This window comes from Herpailurus yagouaroundi, unplaced genomic scaffold (genome assembly GCF_014898765.1).
Source record: "Herpailurus yagouaroundi ecotype Mexico unplaced genomic scaffold, PumYag 77, whole genome shotgun sequence".
NCBI classification, from domain to species: domain Eukaryota; kingdom Metazoa; phylum Chordata; class Mammalia; order Carnivora; family Felidae; genus Herpailurus; species Herpailurus yagouaroundi.
This window is the reverse complement of record NW_024412388.1, coordinates 17,001,378-17,018,431: the sequence shown is the minus strand read 5'-3', so window position 1 is coordinate 17,018,431 and position 17,054 is coordinate 17,001,378. Positions and strand designations below refer to the sequence as shown.

The following is a 17,054-nucleotide window of genomic DNA, read 5'->3' as shown; positions in this document are numbered from 1 at the left end:
TCTTAGGGTCTGTGTTCCAGTCACAGCTTGGCTTGAGAACATGGCATCTGACAAACTTTTACTGGCCTTTCAGCTTTCAGCTCACATCTCACCCCCTCTTAGCAAGCCTTCCTGGGCCTCCCAAGACTGGTGTCCTGACTTAGAGCTCTGTTACCCCATGTTTCTCTGCACATCTGTGTCCCCTGCCAGCCTGTGAGCTCCAAGAGGGCAGAAACTGTGATTTATGCCTCTATGTCTCTTGGGTCCGGCACACTGCTTGGCATGAGCAGGTGTCAGTGAAAAGGTATTGTAGGGAGAGATGGACACCTATGTCCTCTTTCCTGGCACCATGACCCCGCTGTTCTCTGCCTCCATCTTACCAGTGCGCTGGTGTAGGTGGGGTCTGAGGTATCATCCTCCAGAAAGCGGGAGAGCCCAAAGTCAGACACCTTGCAGACCAGGTTGCTGTTGACGAGGATGTTGCGGGCGGCCAGGTCGCGGTGGACGTAGTTCATGTCTGCCAGGTACTTCATGCCAGCCGCGATGCCCCGGAGCATGCCCACCAGCTGGATGACTGTGAACTGCCCATCGTTTTGCTTTGGGAGAAGTGGAGAAAACACAGTGAATGGGAGGGCATCAATCAGAGCTCTGGATCATCGGCACAGCAGGAAACCAGAGCAGGACCCTGCTACCCTGGCCTCATGCTCCCTGTGGGAAGAATTCAGATGCTTGGGGGTCTTAGAGAGGCCCACGAGAGGCCAATTTCACGGTGGGGGAAAGAACATGGGCTTTGGAGTAGACGCAGCTGGTTTGACTCTGGCTCTGCCCTTTGCTGGCCGTGCAACCTTGGACAAGTGACCTAACCTCTTGAGTCTGTTTCCTCATCTGTGTATTAAATGGGGATAAATGATATCCACCTCCCAGGGCTGTCTGAGTTAAATAAGAAGACGCACAGAGGTATGTGCATGGCACATAGGAGGTGCTTAAAAACGTTTGTTAAATGGCAACTAGTCTAGCAGCACGTTTCTATGCTTTTTGTCTAGCTGGTTAACTGTGATCTCCTGGGGGGTCTGAAAACTCTCCTCTCTTGGCCTTGTGCTCTGGACTCCTCCCACTAGCCCATATGGCTTTGGAGAAATCCAAAATCTGGTGAAAATCCTGGACTAGGGTTCAAGAGACCTGGTTCCAGTCCTGGCTCTCACCCTGACCCCCTAGGTAATCCTGGGCAAACCGTACCCATCTTTGAACCGCACTTTTCTCTCCTGCATAATGAGAAGGTTGGCTAAAAGCATAGATGATAACGGATTTCAGGCTGCGTGCTAACTTTGACGGACTGGTTGTGGTTTCCTAGAGTGAAAGGATTCTGAGACTGCTACCTGGTTCGGGGGACAGAGTTCTGGGGTCATTAGCAATGTCTGCCACTGGTAAGAGGATGGAAAGAGGCAGCATACGAGCCCCTCCTGATACAGGTTTTCCCCAAGACCCCGTCAGGCTCTGACAACATCCACCACTCCTTTTCCTCCCCACCCATGGGCCCCTGGAACTCTTGGCTTTCCCTACCCGGAGGAAGGAGTCCAGGGAGCCATTCTCCATGAACTCAGTGATGATCATCACAGGCGTGCTCTTGGTGACAACACCCTCCAGGTGGATGACGTTGGGGTGGTCGAACTGGCCCATGATGGAGGCCTCGCTCAGGAAGTCCCGGCGCTGCTTCTCAGTATAGCCTGACTTGAGCGTCTTGATGGCCACAAAGATTTCTCTCTTGCCTGGCAGTTTTAGGTGGCCACTGCATACCTCACCAAACTCCCCTGGGACACACACACCAAGAAAGGCAGGATGTCACTTGCCAGCTGGAAATGTCACCTTCCCACTCCCTGTAACCTCTATTCCTGGGTCCTGAATGAACTTTTTCTCCTCAGTGGTCAGCTCATCCTCTTGACAAAGAACCCCTTTGTAGAATGTGGGGGCCCCTAAGGTCTCAGTAAACTCTCCACAGCTGCCCCATGGTATTTGGCTAGGTATGGGGTAAGGCTGTAGCGGAACCTGGGGGGATGGAGAGAGGGACAGGAAGGACACAGCACTAGACCGAGTCCAGAGAATTGGGTTCTAGACCTAGCTCAATCTCTGACATGATATGCAAGCTCCTTCCCAGCCCTGTGCCTCAGTTTCCTCATCTATCGATGAGGTAGTTTTCCTGGATGACCCTTGAGGGCTTTTCCACCTTGGCTATTCTGAACCTTCAGGCCTTGGAGGGTCCTCTGAGGCTCCTACCCCACATGCTCCCCTCTGCCCCTAGAGTACTCCCCCCTCATGGCTGAGGCCATGGTACCTGGGAGAGCACCCACCACCTACCTGCTCCAATCACCTGCTCAATTTTGACACAGGAGATGTCAATTTCCTTGGCAAACTCCCGCACTGCCTCATTGGGGTCCTCATAGGTGAAAGGGTCGATGTAGATCTTCATGCCTGGGGTCACTGGGGGACAAGACCAGGCTTGGTCACATGCACAGAATCAAGATGCGGACAAATGGAAAGGCTACAGTTAGTCCCTCTGTAGAGGGAAATACACTCCCATATGGCCCCATAGGAACTGGGCAACCCTTTGCAGGTTACTGGACCTCTCTGAGTCTTGGTGAGCAGATGGGCACTGAGCTGAGTAGAAGGGTGAGGAGAACAGAGAGCTCGGCAGAGAGAGCAAATAGGTTCTAGCTCTTGTTCCAACTCTAATTGATTAGTAATGTCTTCCTGAAGGAGCTAAAAGACTGTCAGGGTTGTTTAGCAATGTCTACTATGGGTGTGGGCATAAAAGGATAGATAGGTTTGTCACTCTTGTGTTAGAGAATCAGGGGGTGCAAAGAAAAGGAAGAGGAAGTCAAGAATGAAGAGAGAGATTTGGAAGGTATAGAGAAAGAGGAGGTAGGAGTCCATGTTCTTGGGCAGCTGCTAAGGAGCCTTCCCTGTCTTTTAAGGCTTAATTTAAGCATCCTCTCCCTTCAGGGAACTTCCTGGCTGCCTCAGCTCTCCCAGGCAGGCCCCAGAGCCTGGAGGGGCTGCCTACTCACTAGGGTCGGAGGACCCATCACTCGGCCCACTTCCCAGGTCCCCCACTAGTTAGTCTTAAACCATGCCGGATCTCAAATTTCCTGGTGATCAGCATGTGGCTGGACATGGGGCATATTAATTTGATTCTTGATTTGGATGTACTTTTTTATTTGATGCAGAAATTAAGGATGTAACTTGGATATCAAAGACCTAATTCTGATCCTAGCACTGAGCCAACAAAACACTTGGAAGGAAGGGAAAGGTGATCAATCCCATATTCTCCCTCCCAGATAACTCGTCTTCTGCTGCCCAGGCCTCCCTCTGGCTTCCCCATCTCCCTGCCCACATTCTCCATTGCCCCAGGGGCAGCGACTTTGGAGGCAGCAACTCGAGGAGGAGGGAGCTGGAGTCCCTGGACCATAGTAAGGCTTGGCTGGTTGGTGAATGGGGGCATCAATGCTGCTCAGCTGTGTGACCTTGGACATGTTAGTTGATCACTCTGTTTCTGTTGCAGATATTCCAGGAATCTAAAATTGGAACCTCTAACACACAGGTTGGCAAACTGGCCCACTGACCGTTTTGTAAATAAAGTTTTATTGGAACATAGCTGTGTGCATTCCTTTGCCTGGCGCTGCTTTCAGCTACAGTGACCAAGTTGAGTAGTTAACAATAGAGACCCTATGGTATTTTTACTCTCTGGTCCATTACAGAAAAGTTTGCCAACTACGGTTCTAATACATTAGCTGTTTTTTGGATTATTTATGTAGGTGTTTGTCTAGCCCTTTAATTAACTAACTTATTTATTTATTTATTTAGATTTTATTTTTAAGTAATCTCCACACTCAACATGGGGCTCAAACTCACAACCCCGAGATCAAGAATTACATGTTTTACCAATTGAGCCAGCCAGGGCTCCCTGTCTAGCGCTTTAGGTGAAGGTTTCTTAATTTGGGTCTGTGAACCACTTGACAGACCCAGGATGAGTTTGGTGGGACAGGGGAGTCTGGTAACCTCCCAAATGGAATGCATGTATGCATGTATGCATGTATGTATGTATTTATTTATTTATTTTAGAGAGAGAGCACAAGTGGGGAGGGGGGCAGAGACAGAGAGAAGGAAAGAGAGGAGAATCTTACTGGCTCCATGGCTCCATGCCCAGAGTGGGGCTCAACGTGGGGCTCGATCCCACAACTGTGAGATCATAACCTGAGCCAAAGTCAAGAGTGGGACGCTTAACCAACTGGGCTATCCAGGCACCCCTATTATTACCATTTTGAATTAGAAAAGTGACTCATACTCTTTATTTATAGTCTAAAAATTATGGAAATAAATATTGTGAAAGTTGAAGTTCTCCCCAAATCCATCCCCGAGTTTAGATTTTTCTGTTTTATAATTTTATATACACACGTGTATGCATATTTGTGTTTTTCTGGCCATAGGATCCAAAATTTTCAGCTGACTCAGAGGAGCCTGAGACCCCAAAAGAAATTAAGAACCACCACCTATAACTGTGGGAGCCTGGGTGGAGGGGGTGGGTGGGTGCATGGTCTTTCCTCGTTTTTCTCTCCCCTAGAATAATGCATAAAGTTCTACATGGAATATACACTCAGTGTCTATAGAGCTGAGCAGAATCCATGTGACAGAGATAAAAGACCCTTTGTGTCCAGCACTGGGCAGGCTCTTTATATGGATTATCTCATTTTCTGCACCCAACAACTCTTGGAGGAAAGGATCACTATTTTCATTTTATGCATGAGGGAACTGCAGCTCAGAGAGCCCAAGTAACCTACCGAAGGCCACACAGCTAGAAAATGGTATAGCCAGGACTTGAATCCAGGCCTGTCAGATTTGAGCCAAGGGCCACTACTCTTAATCATCATGCCCGTGGTCTCCCAGATGCAATCCAACCAGATCTGGTCCATGCCTTCTCCTCCTCCTGGACTGTTCAGCCATGACCCCTTCTCTGAGTCAGCCCTCCTCAGACTGGGGACATCAGCTCCTGGGAGATGCGCCCTTTCTTGCTCAAACTCTGAGCCTGGCCTGTGGTTCTTGGTGACTGACTTTCAACCTCCCTCCGACAGAACTGGGGGAAGCCCTTTCCGCCAGGCCAGCTGTGGAGGGAGGACAGGAATGGGTCAGCTCAGGGAGCTAAGGAGAAGCAGAGCAGCAGCTCAAAGCTGACTTGGGCACTGTCAACCGATCACATGCCATCCCCAAGCCTTGGCCAGGAGTGTTGGTCAGGAGGGCTCTCTATTGCTTGCAGAACAAAGGCAAGTGCCTTCATCTGGCCTTCCAAACTCTCTGGGTTGGGCTCCAACTTCAGCTCCCTGATCCTCTACAGCAAAAAGGAAGTATTTACCCAGAGGTCCCACACACCTGATCATTTCTGTACTCTGTGCTTTTGTTCATGTGGTTGCCTCCACCAGGAATGCACTTCTCTTCCTCTGTGTGTCTAGATCAAATGCCACCTCCTCCGTGAAGGCTGCCTGGATCCTTCTAGTGGAGATCCATGCTTTCTCTTCAGGTTCCCGAAGCCCTGTCTCTACACCCACTCCTATGGCCGTGACATCTGTATGGCTCTCCTCTTTTATGGGGTCTGCCGGATATGCATGTCTACAGCTTCCTGCCACCCCTTTCTGGAACACTCTGCTGCCTGTGAGGGCTCGCTTTACCCTCTCTCCCTCAGGGGGACAGGGGTCATGTCTGTCTAGCTCATGCTAAATGCCAGAGCCTGACCCATAGAGCAGGCTCGAGAAATGCTTACTGAAAGAGTAATAGCATTACCTATTGAAATGTCCTTTTTTCTCTTTCCACCTGTTTGCGGTCATGAATACCTTTGAGAAAAGGTATGGATCTGCTCCTTGGAAAATTATTCACGTGTGTGTCACACTCTCATACCCAGCATACAGTTTTGGAATGCTCACCGGCCCTTGAAGCTCTTGGGGTTTGTGAACCCCCAATTACGAGCCCTCGCTCTAGAATGTTTTCTCTACAGTACACAAGTGAAGGAGCATTCAGTAGATGCTTAATAAACGCTTATTGATTGTATGGCTCTGAGTAAAACTGTCTCTGCTTCTGTGACCCTTTGGTTTCATCTCACCATTAATAACACAATCTACTCACAGTTCAGCGTGGATTCACCAGGCACTAGGCCCCGTTCTGGGTACTTTACAGGCGTCTATCCAATTAATCCTCCTGACAACTCTGCCAGGTAAATGCTATTATTAGGCTGAGCCGTATGAAATTGTTAGTATTTGGCTGTTTACGACCTACAAACATGGCAATTTCATTGGGTCCAACCTAATATTATCCCCATTGTTTGGATGCGGACATTGAGGCATAAGAAAGTTTATATGGCCTGCCCAAGGCGACAGCCCGTTGGGGGCTGAATCCAGGTCGTCTGGCTGTGAGTTGACACTTGTAACTGCCAGCCTACTATTTTCTTCCGGGTGCTTCCCCATCCTGTCTCCTGGAATGGAAGGTGATTATTCAAGGCCTGGCTCCCAGGACAGGTATTTGCTGAACTGAAGTTGGATAAGGATCTCTGCAGTCAGAGTCTTCAGAAAATACTGGTCTGCTGTTTGGATGACTTATGACTGTCAGGACCTGCTGTCCTGGACCCAAATGGGAAATTCAAGTGGAAGGAGGAAGAACCAGACATTCAGAGACCAGGTTTGAGTTCTGGATCTGCCAGTAATAATAGTCACAAAAAAGCTGCGTTATGGGTTTGAACGGAGGATCAACCACTGTATTGATACAGCTGTGTGCCCTTTGGCAAGTTACTTAACCTCTCTGTGCCTCACTTTTTTTTCCACATATAAAACGGAGATCATAAATAGCACCTACCTCATCAGGGGACTGCAAGGGTTAAACGAGAATCTTTTTAAGGGGCTAAGTATCGTGGTTGGCAAATAGAAAGCGCCGAATAATTGTTACCTGCTATAGAGAAGAGTTGGCTATTATTAAATATTATTAGGAAGCACTTTAATATCCATTAATTCATTTAATCCTCACAATTCTGTGAAAGAAGCATCATTCTTGCTACTTCCCATATAAAGATGCCAAGGTTCAGAGAGGTTCGATGGCTTTCCCAAGGTCACACAGCTGGCCAGTGGTAGAGCAGGGAAGAGAAACCAGGTTGGTCCCTCTGGTCCACATCCAGGTACCATGGACCTTGGTCCTCACTCAGCACCTGCTGGACGAGGGAACACATGAGCCGGTGAGGGTGACTTCAAGCCAGTCACACACATCTCCGGGCCTCAGCTTCCTCCTCTGTCCCGGCGACACACGGTTGCCGGGGGGGGGGGGGGGGCGCCCCGGCGTGGGGGACCCCAAGGCTGGCAGGGCTTTGAAAAAAACAAAGTCCTTTTTAGATTCAGGGAGCAGGAGTCTGAGCTTTAGAACATGTTGATCCATGAACAAATCCTGGGCTCTATTTTAAAAATAAATCCCTGCTGTCACCTGTTTCCTTGTTACCCACTCACACTCTAAATAGGGAGGCTTCCACGTGGCTCCAGGTGACAAAGCATGTGAGCCACCTTCGTCCAGCTTCGGCCACCTTAGCCCACATTTAGTCAGGTGTGGACAGCATGGTGTGGTGAGGAGTGTGGACCTCCGTTCTGGCTCTGAGCTGCTTTGTGATCCTCAATTCCCTCATGCTCAAAGTTGGCAGTTATAAGGATTAAATGAACAAATATATGTTCCGCATGAAAACAATTCCTGGGCATACTGTATGCATTTAGCTATATCTACAACCATGATTTTATTACTTGGGGAAGAGGAGGGGGTGATGTAACTTATGACTTTTATTTTTAATGTACAGGTGAATTTTTTATTTCGGTGTAGCTAAATTTGCTTTTTTTTTTTTGAGAGCTTTCCATTGCTTTTATGCTTAGAAAGTCCTTTTCTTTTTTTTTTTTTCAACGTTTATTTATTTTTGGGACAGAGAGAGACAGAGCATGAACGGGCGAGGGGCAGAGAGAGAGGGAGACACGGAATCGGAAACAGGCTCCAGGCTCTGAGCCATCAGCCCAGAGCCCGACGCGGGGCTCGAACTCCCGGACCGCGAGATCGTGACCTGGCTGAAGTCGGACGCTTAACCGACTGCACCACCCAGGCGCCCCAGAAAGTCCTTTTCTTTTTATAATTTTTTTCATGTTATTTATTTTAGAGAGAGAGTGTGCAAGCAGGGGAGTGGGGCAGAGAAAGAGAGAGAATGTTAAGCAGGCTCCACACTCAGTGCGGAGCCCTGGATGTGGGGCTCGATCCCATGACCCTGGGATCATGAGCTGAGCGGAAATCAGGAGTCAGATGCTCAACTGACTGAGCCACCCAGGTGCCCTGAAACTCCTTTTCTATCCACATATCCATTACATAGTTACCGAAATTGTCTTCGGAAATTTTAATGGTTTAATTATTTTTTACATTTATGTCTAAAATGATTTTTTAAGCTCAGGAACTTTTCCTTTAAATTGACTGTTACCCAGAGGCTTAATATCTAGAACTGCTCGACTCGGCTCTTTCTTGCACGCTCCACACATCCAAACCTGCAGGAAACCCAGTGCATCTACTTTTTGGAAAATGTCAGAATCCAACCGCCAACTGCTTCCACTCTGGTCTAGGCACCACATATCTTCCCTGGATTATTCCAGCAGCCACCTCTCAGGTCTCCCTGCTTCTGTCCTGCTTGGCACCCTCCAGCCCCCTCAGTCCATTCTCCACACAGCAGCTACAGAGGTCCTGTCAACTCAGAGCACATCAGTCTTTGGTTCAGACCCTCCTAGAGGTTCCCTATTTCACTCAGAATAAAAACCAAGGCCCTGCAATGGCGGACAAGAATCTGCATGTTGCAACCCCTCATACCTGCCCTTCCTGCCTCCTCACTCTGCTCCAGTCACACTAACCTCCTGAAACCTGCCAGGCACATTCCAGCCTCAGGGCCTTTGCACTGACTGTTCCTTCTGCCTGGGAGGCCCTTCCCTCAGGTATATCCACACAGCTCACGCCCCTAGCTTGTTCGTGTCTTTGCTCACCTGAAACCCTCTTGAGGCCAACTCTGACTGCCCTGTTTGAAAAGGTAGCCTTGACCCTGCAACTCTGGATCCATCGCCCTGTTCTACTTTGCCTTTTGTTCTAGTGCTTTTTCGTCTCTAGGACACCATGCGCTTTTCTCATTTATTACCTGTGTTTTTTGTTGTTGTTGTTCCCTGTCCCTTCACCAGAGTATAAGTTCCACAAGGGTAGGGATATGTGGTTTGCTTACTTGTGTATCCCCAGCACCTGAAACAGTGCCTGAAGTGGCTACCAGAAGAGTCACCTCTTGGGCCAGAGCCTGGGGTCCTCATCATCTCATTTAACTCATGTGTTTATTGTGCAAATATGTATCTAGTGTCTTCTATGTGCTGGGCAGTGTGCTGGTGTTGGGGGGCAGCAGTGAGTGTCAGACACACTTTCCGGTCTCCAGATGTTCCCGCTATACTGTTGGGGAGACAAGGAAACGGCCATCACGGTGCGGCCAGGTAAGGGAGCGCTGTGCAAACACAGATGGGGCCCTGAAGCCAGGGCGGGATGGGGGGGTGGGGTCCGGGGAGGCCGCTCAGAGCGGTTTGTATGTGCCGCGGCTGAGGAAGAGGGGAGAGTTACACAGGTTAAGAGAAGGTGGGGGATGCCCCAGGCAGAGGGGGCGGCATGTGCAGAGGCTGAGAGGGAAGAGTGAGCTTGGCCCATTCGGAGAACAGCCTAACGTTCAGTCTGGCTGCGGCATGGTGGGAGGCAGCGGAAGGAGGCTGGGGAGGCTGCTGGGAACTAAGAGTGAGGGTCCCAAGGGCGCCGGCCCAGCTGGGGTGTACGTACTGTGGCCACTGGTATAGTGCTGCAGCTTGTCCGTGTACTCCGAGTCAGCACGTTCAAACCCCCGTCTTCTGGAACAAGAGCAAAGGGCTGGAGCCACCTGGAAGCCCCCGGGGAGCTGGGAGCCACAGTAGGTGATAGGAAGAGGGAGGGCAGGCCCTCAAAACCACACCCCTGCCAGGGGGCTCCCTGCCTGCCCCTGGCCTAGCAGCCTCACCCCTCCTGGCCTCACCCCTCATCCCTTCCCACCTCTCCCACCTCAAATCCAGGCTCACCATTTCCCCATCCCCTCTCCAGCCAAGCCCTTTGAAAGTTATCGCCCGTGGCCCCAGACATCCCAGGGGCTTCTGTCCATCTGACCTTACAGCCCAGTCTGTTATAAAGTGGGGATCTAAGGAGGAAGAGAGGGTCTTTGCATGATGCCCTGCAGAAGTCAGGAACAAGTCCCACCTCCTGCCTGGGCACATGTTGTGCCGGCCACCTGGGATGTCCCTTCCCCTTCCCCCACCTCCTCCCATCTACATCCTTTCTGTCTTTCCTGCCACCAAAGCCAGTGGGCCTTATCTGAGCTCCTCAACCTCCCCTCTGACACCCCACTTGTGGCCCTAGTCATGTAGGGGCCTCAACATGTAGTCATGTTCTGAGCCCAGAGGGATGTAGCCAATGGCAGCCGTTTAGGTAGCAGGGAGGGTATCCAGGCTTGTGCGAGCCTCTCCCTGGCCCTGGGGATGATGGGAATATCTCCTTGGCTCACAGACGCTATTCAGGAATGGTTGAATAGATGCTCAGCCAGCCCTGAAAGGGGCTGGAGACACCCACCCACCTGTTACACACAATGGCAATGACGACCACAGCAATGAGGAAGACCAGGCCGGCCGCCGAGGAGCCGATGATGAGTGGCAGCTTCTCCTGGATGCTTGTCTGGTACTCGGCTGGGGGAGAAAGCACGTTGTTGTCAGCCTGGCTCTGGGAGTCCTAATGTTCCCCACCTGTCTGGGTCTCCTAGGATCCCCAGATTCTGTTCCTGCTCCTGATAGAGCACCTGTCACATGCCCAGATGGAGAACTGGCCGGTACTCACTCAGAGGTAACCTTGGACAAGTCCATGGACTGCTCCAACCCTCAGTTTCTCATCTATAAAATGGGCATTATACCTCAATGTTGACATGAAAATCAACAATGATAAGAAGCTGACTTATAACTACAGAGAGGCAGTTATAAGCACGGACTCTGAGGCCAGACTCCCTGGGTGAAGTGGCAGTACCACTTACTATCTGTGACTTCTGGTAAAGTGACTTACCTCTCTGTGGCTTAGTTTCCTCATCTGTAAAGTGGGGAGATTAACAGTTCCTAGCTCATAGGATTGTTGTGTAAAGTACTTAGAAGGACATGTGGCAGGTAGCAACCACTCAGTAAATATTAACTATTATTGTTATTGAGTATTTTATGTTTTAGTCACTGTGCTAAGTATGTTATGTATCTTGTTTGATTTTCAGAACAATCTTGTGATTCGGTGCCTAAGATCACCCCATTTACAGATGTGGGAAGCGACACTTAGCGATGCCATGACCTGCATGTGATCACACAGTTACAAAGTGGCCAAAGCCAGCATTTGAACCGAGGTCTTTTTGACCCAAGGCCACGGGCTTATATGAGATAATGCATAAAATGCACTCAGCATTGGTCTGGCTTTTGGAAACCACTCAGTACATTTTCAATGCCATCAACACCATCATTGTTTTTAATTTTATTATTATTACTTCTCATGTACTTCCATGACCAGACAGGAGCTCATTAAAGTCAGGGACCAGATAAGTCCTGGGTCCTTAGCACCAGCACATATTTGTTGAGTTAGTAAGGAAAGCATCTCGGGACAGTCCCCCAAGGCTCCAGGTCAATGACACTCATCCAACATGCAAGAGGTCTACAAAGGTGAAAATGCTGGCCACGAGGAAGTGGGGCTTTATAGAGGAGGTACCATTAGCGTCCTGGAAGAGATGGTAAAGCCATTAGGGAGAATTTTTGTGATAAAACAAGAATTCATGGGTCTAAGCCTCTGAGACATTCAGCTAGGCAAAGGCCAAGGCCCATGGCCAGTGATTGAAGCTGATGCTAAGAAGGGATGCTGGAGTCTGGTTATAAGGAAAGCTGCCTTGGGGCTTCATTGGTTGGTGAAAGGGCTCCCAGACTCACAGCAGTGACAACTATGACATTAACTATGATTTGGCAAGCGCTAACTACATGTGAGAGCTACGGCCAACCCTGTGCCAGGTTCCAGATATTTATCCCCCATCTTTACACTAATTTGATAATGATGATGATGTTGACAATGAGATAGCTGTTATCATCCCCATTTATAGACGAGAAAACGGAGACTCAGAGAGGTAAGGTGAGTTGCTCAGGCTGAATCAGCACTGTAATACTCTTAACTCTGCTGTTCCTCAAAGACTATTCGAATAGGAAGGGTACTTAGAGACCATGTGGTCCCACAATGGGAGACACACAGCACATGGGCTGCAACCTCCCATTTTCTTGTCCAGGGCAGACATCACTAATCCATCCCAGCACTTCTTGCTGATGAACTTTAGAATTCTTCTCAAGCCAACTGCAAGTCATTGGAGGAGTGTACGGATGAAATAGGTGTGCTCGCAAAGACTGAATATGATGCTTTCATTTTGTGGATGAGAAAAATTTGGACCAGAAAAGGGAAGTGACTTGTTCAGAGTATGTCTGCAAGTTAGGGCTGAGCTCCTGAGAGTCCTGTGAAAGGGAGTGGCTGACACGATAGCAATGGAGGAGCCCCTATGCTTTCCAAATCACAGAAAATAGCACCTCTGTATGACTGGTTCCCAACCAGCAGGGAAGGTTGACATCTAGAGGAGGGGGCGCCTTTTCTAATTTGTGCAAAGGCACGTTGAAGGAGCAGTTGCCTTTACATGTATTCTGTTTGTGGAGTCAGTGCCCGCCTCTTGCCCTCTGGATGCTGCTTACCTTCTGTCATGGTCTGGAAGTACATCTTGCCACTGTAGCGCCCGTAGCCTGCCACAGTGCGTGCCCGCACCTGGAAGACATAGATGGCGCCGGCTTTGAGGCCCTGCACAGTGACCGTGTTGGTGGGGCTTTTTATGGCTGTGGCGTTGTACTCACTGAGCTCCTGCCGAGGAACAGAGAAGACCATTAGCAAGGTTGTTGCCCACGGTGGGCCCAGAGCCCAGTGCCCACTCCTGCCACTTGTGGTGGGGGGGGGGGGGGGTTGGTCACTGGATAAACATCTGTGGTTTCCAATTCTTCATTCTCTCCCTGTGACTAAATTGCACACCCACACTTTTTGCATGTGACTTCCCAACACCTCCCACAAAAGAAGGCAGAGTGTATTTCTCTTCCTTGTGGATGCCAAATTTGTCCATGGTCTTGTTTTGGCCCATGGAACATTCTAGGGGACATGATGCAAGCATTGTTTTGGCCCATGGAACATTCTAGGGGACATGATGCAAGCAGAGGTTTTATATGTGTTTGTTGAGTTGGCTTGGCCTCTTGTGCTCCTGCCTTCTGCCATGATGGGACTTAACCTGGGTAGCAGCTGGTTCCAGAATGAGAAACATGTAAGGAAGAGCTTGACCTAATTCCTATGCTGAAACAGGGCCACCTCGGTTGACTTGCAGACTCCAACCAATGACCAAGAAAAATAGCCATTTGGAAGCCATCGTATTTAGGGGATTGTGTATTTTGCAGCATTATCCTCAGTGATAGCTGACTGATACACAGATGCTGAGGGGGTCACTATGCGCAGCCTCTGAGGTCTAGGTTGTGAGTTCTTGGGAGACAGCAGGAAGAGGGCCTCCCTTACCCACTTCTGCAGCTACTTCCCTGCCCCATGCCTTGATAGGTTAAGTGCAAGGACCCCTGTTCGGCCATAGCACACTCGAGTGAGGCAAGATTTAAGGCCCAGACAGGGAAAATGATGCTCAAAGTCACATATTAGTTGGTGGCTGCTTTGGGACTCAAAAGCAGGTTCGCAGGGGTGCCTGTGTGGCTCAGTCAGTTAAGCATCTGAGTCTTGATTTTGGCTTAGGTCATGATCTCACAGTTTGTAAGCTTGAGCCCTGTGTCAGGCTCTGCATTGATAGTGCGGAACCTACTTAGGATTCTCTCTCTCCCTCTCTTTCTCTGTCCCTACATCCCTCCTCAAAATAAATAAATAAGCTTAAAAAAAAAAAAAAAGAAAGAAAACAGTGGAGTACATGGAGCTACCTCTTATGTCCAAGGCTTTGAGTACCCAGGACCTAATGTTCTTTCCTTTGAGAGATGCAGAATACCAATTCTTTTTTTTTTTTTTAAGTTTGTTTGTTTGTTTATCTATTTATAAAAAAATCCTTATTTATTTTTGAGAGAGAGACAGACTGCAAGCAGGGGGGGAACAGAGAGAGAGGGAGACACAGAATCCAAAGTAGGCTCCAAGCTGTCAGCACAGAGCCCAACGCGAGGCTCGAACCCACAAACAGTGAGATCATGACCTGAGCTCAAGTCGGTCACTTAACCAACTGAGCCACCCAGGTGCCCCCCCCCCTTTTTAAATGTTTATTTATTCTTTGAGAGAGAGAGACAGACAGAGTGTGAGGGAGGAAGGGGCAGAGAGACAGGGAGACACAGAATCGGAAGGAGGCTCCAGGCTCTGAGCTGTCAGCACAGAGCCAGACGCGGGGCTGGAACCCACGAACTGTGAGATCATGACCTGAGCCGAAGTCGGACACTTAACTTACTGAGCCCCCCCAGGCACCCTGCAGAATGCCAGTTCTGACCTCAGCACTGCTCAGGGTGACCCAAGGAGCACAGGACAAGGCACAGATTAGCTGCTGTGGGAATGGGGATGTGGTTGAGTTGGATGCAGCTGTCTGCCAATCTAGATGATGCTCATTCGGGCATCTGTCAGCTACCCTTCAAACTTTCCCCAAACACCCTCTTTGCACTTGGCCCTGGGGACTCCAAGGGACTAAGGCACAGGCACTGGGTTCACAGAGCTTAGTTCAGGAAAACAGTGTGGAGACTTCAACCTTGAGGATCATGAACCCCTCTGAGAAGTTGATGGAAGCTAGGAGCCTTTGTGCAGAAAAATGCCCACCTGATTGTACGTGCCAATCATACACACGTGCAATGCACAGAGCCCTTGCAAAAACTCTCTCAAAACAATTAAATTCAGTGGGCGCAATGTTATTACAGGAATCCTAGCATGGAAGTTAAGATCACAAACTGGGGGGCGCCTGGGTGGCTCATTCGGTTGAGCATCCAACTCTCGCTTTCAGCTCAGGTCATGATCTCATGGGTGGTGAGACTGAGCCCCGCATTGGGCTCTGTGCTGACAGTGTGGAGCCTGCTTGGGGTTCTCTCTCTCCCTCTCTTGCTGCCCCTCCCTGGCTCATGCTCTCTTTCCTTCTCTCAGAATAAATAAACTTAAAACAAATGTTAAAAAAAAAATCACAAACTGGAGCCAGACTTCCTGGGTTCAAGTCCTGACTCTATTACTTATTATCTTTGTGACCTTGGGCAAGTTTCTTAACCTCTCTTGCCTCCTTTTCTTCATCTGTAAAATGGGGACAATAATAATGGCAGCTACCTCAGAGGATTGTTTAGAGAATAAAATGAATCCATATGTATAAAATGTGGATATTGGTAGTGTAAGCACAATGAGCATGGGACCTCACCTGGGTGGGGGACATCAGGTGAAGTCCAGGAAAGCTATCTGCAGAGTGGGGCTTATGTAATGGAATTTTAAAGAACAAACAGAAGTCACCCACGTCAAAAAGGGGGAGGGCATTCTTGGCCAGGAGCACCAGGTGCAAAGGCAAGGAGGTGAGAAATGGGATGTGGGGGCTGGACAAGGGCTGATCTGCAAGTGCCTCCTCCCAACCCCCTCACCCTTCCCAGACGGCAGCAGCACCTAGGAAGCCTCTTTTCCTGAGTCCGCTCCTCTGCCCCCTCCTCCAGGAAGCCTGTTTGACCTCTCAGCCAGATGTGCCTCCCCTCCTCTGAGCCCTGGAGCACTTGCTGTGGACGCCCCAGGAGGGGTTTCTGTTCCACCCCCTTATCCTGGGCTCAGGCTGATCTCACAATCTTGACTGTAAACTCTTGAAGGAAGTGGCTGTGTTTTGTTTCCCTGTACTGAGCACAGAGGCCTGCACAAAGAGACCTGTTCCAATGCCCCCAGGGTAAAGGCTGTACTCCTTGGCTTGGCTTTCCAGACCCTTCATGACTTGCCCTTTGCCAGTCTTGCCTGCCACCCCCCCCCCAAGGGTCCTCCAGGCTCCAGTCATACCCAAATGCTTCCCTTCCCTTTCTTGGTAGGACTGCCAGATTTAGCAAATAAAAATACAAGATGCTCAGTTAAATCTGAATTTCAGATAAACAATGAATAGGGTGTGTTTTTTTTTTGTATAAGTTTCCCCCATGCAATATTTAAAACATACTTATACTAAAAAATTATTTAAAAAAATTTAAATGTAATTGGTGTCCTATATTTTATTTGGCAACCCTACCTTCCCTGGACACTCTGATACTTTGCAAGTGCTGTTTCTTCTATCTGAAATATCCATTCTCCATCTGCCTGGCAGTTCCCTATTCATCAAGACTCAGTACAAGTACCACATTTGCTGCAGAGACTTCCCAGATGTCCCAGAAAAGATTTGCAGGTCCGTTTTCTCCTCTCCCACCTGTTGTTCCGATATGCACGTGTCTTCTCTAAGGACTGTGGGTTTCCTGAGGGCAGACACCTTGTCCCATCCATCTCCGGGACCCCCAGGCTCAGCACACAGTAGGTGCTCACTAACTACCGCCAGCGACAAATGAAAAACAGGATAGACCATTCGACACCTACGAACCCAGGTTGCAGTACCAAGATTGCCCACTAGGTGCCACCAGCCAACACGGAATCTGCTCGAATTCTGCAGCCTGAGTGGGTGGGTGTCCACTCAGAGAGGATGGAAGTTTTAAGTTCCAGATTGTAGGATGGCGATGCGAGGTAACTGCCAGTGGCACAGGTGCCTCAGATTGAGGAAAGAAACTAGCAGATCCCTTCTCTAAAGCGGGAACAGGACAGAGCGGGGGATTGGGAAGTCATTTCAAAGGCAGATTCTTGCATTGTGACCTTGGGAAAGACTCTTCCCTCCCCTGAGCCCCTGTTTTCTTTTCTTT

General features: G+C 49.4%; 1 protein-coding gene across 5 annotated transcripts in view; it reads right to left on the bottom strand.

The window, feature by feature from the left end:
• The window catches only part of EPHB2 (EPH receptor B2), a 125,141-nt gene that overhangs the window by 5,012 nt on the left and 103,075 nt on the right, over window positions 1–17,054 (bottom strand). The window contains exons 6-11 of one of the 5 annotated variants that reach the window (XM_040464437.1): window positions 12,861–13,023; window positions 10,694–10,802; window positions 9,874–9,941; window positions 2,332–2,472; window positions 1,540–1,787; window positions 360–575 (exon numbers count right to left, since the gene is read on the bottom strand). In XM_040464437.1, coding sequence (XP_040320371.1) covers window positions 360–575; window positions 1,540–1,787; window positions 2,332–2,472; window positions 9,874–9,941; window positions 10,694–10,802; window positions 12,861–13,023 — 945 coding nt within the window. The remainder of the gene's footprint in view (window positions 1–359; window positions 576–1,539; window positions 1,788–2,331; window positions 2,473–9,873; window positions 9,942–10,693; window positions 10,803–12,860; window positions 13,024–17,054) is intronic. The other 4 variants (XM_040464452.1, XM_040464442.1, XM_040464461.1 and 1 more) reach the window with 4 other exon arrangements.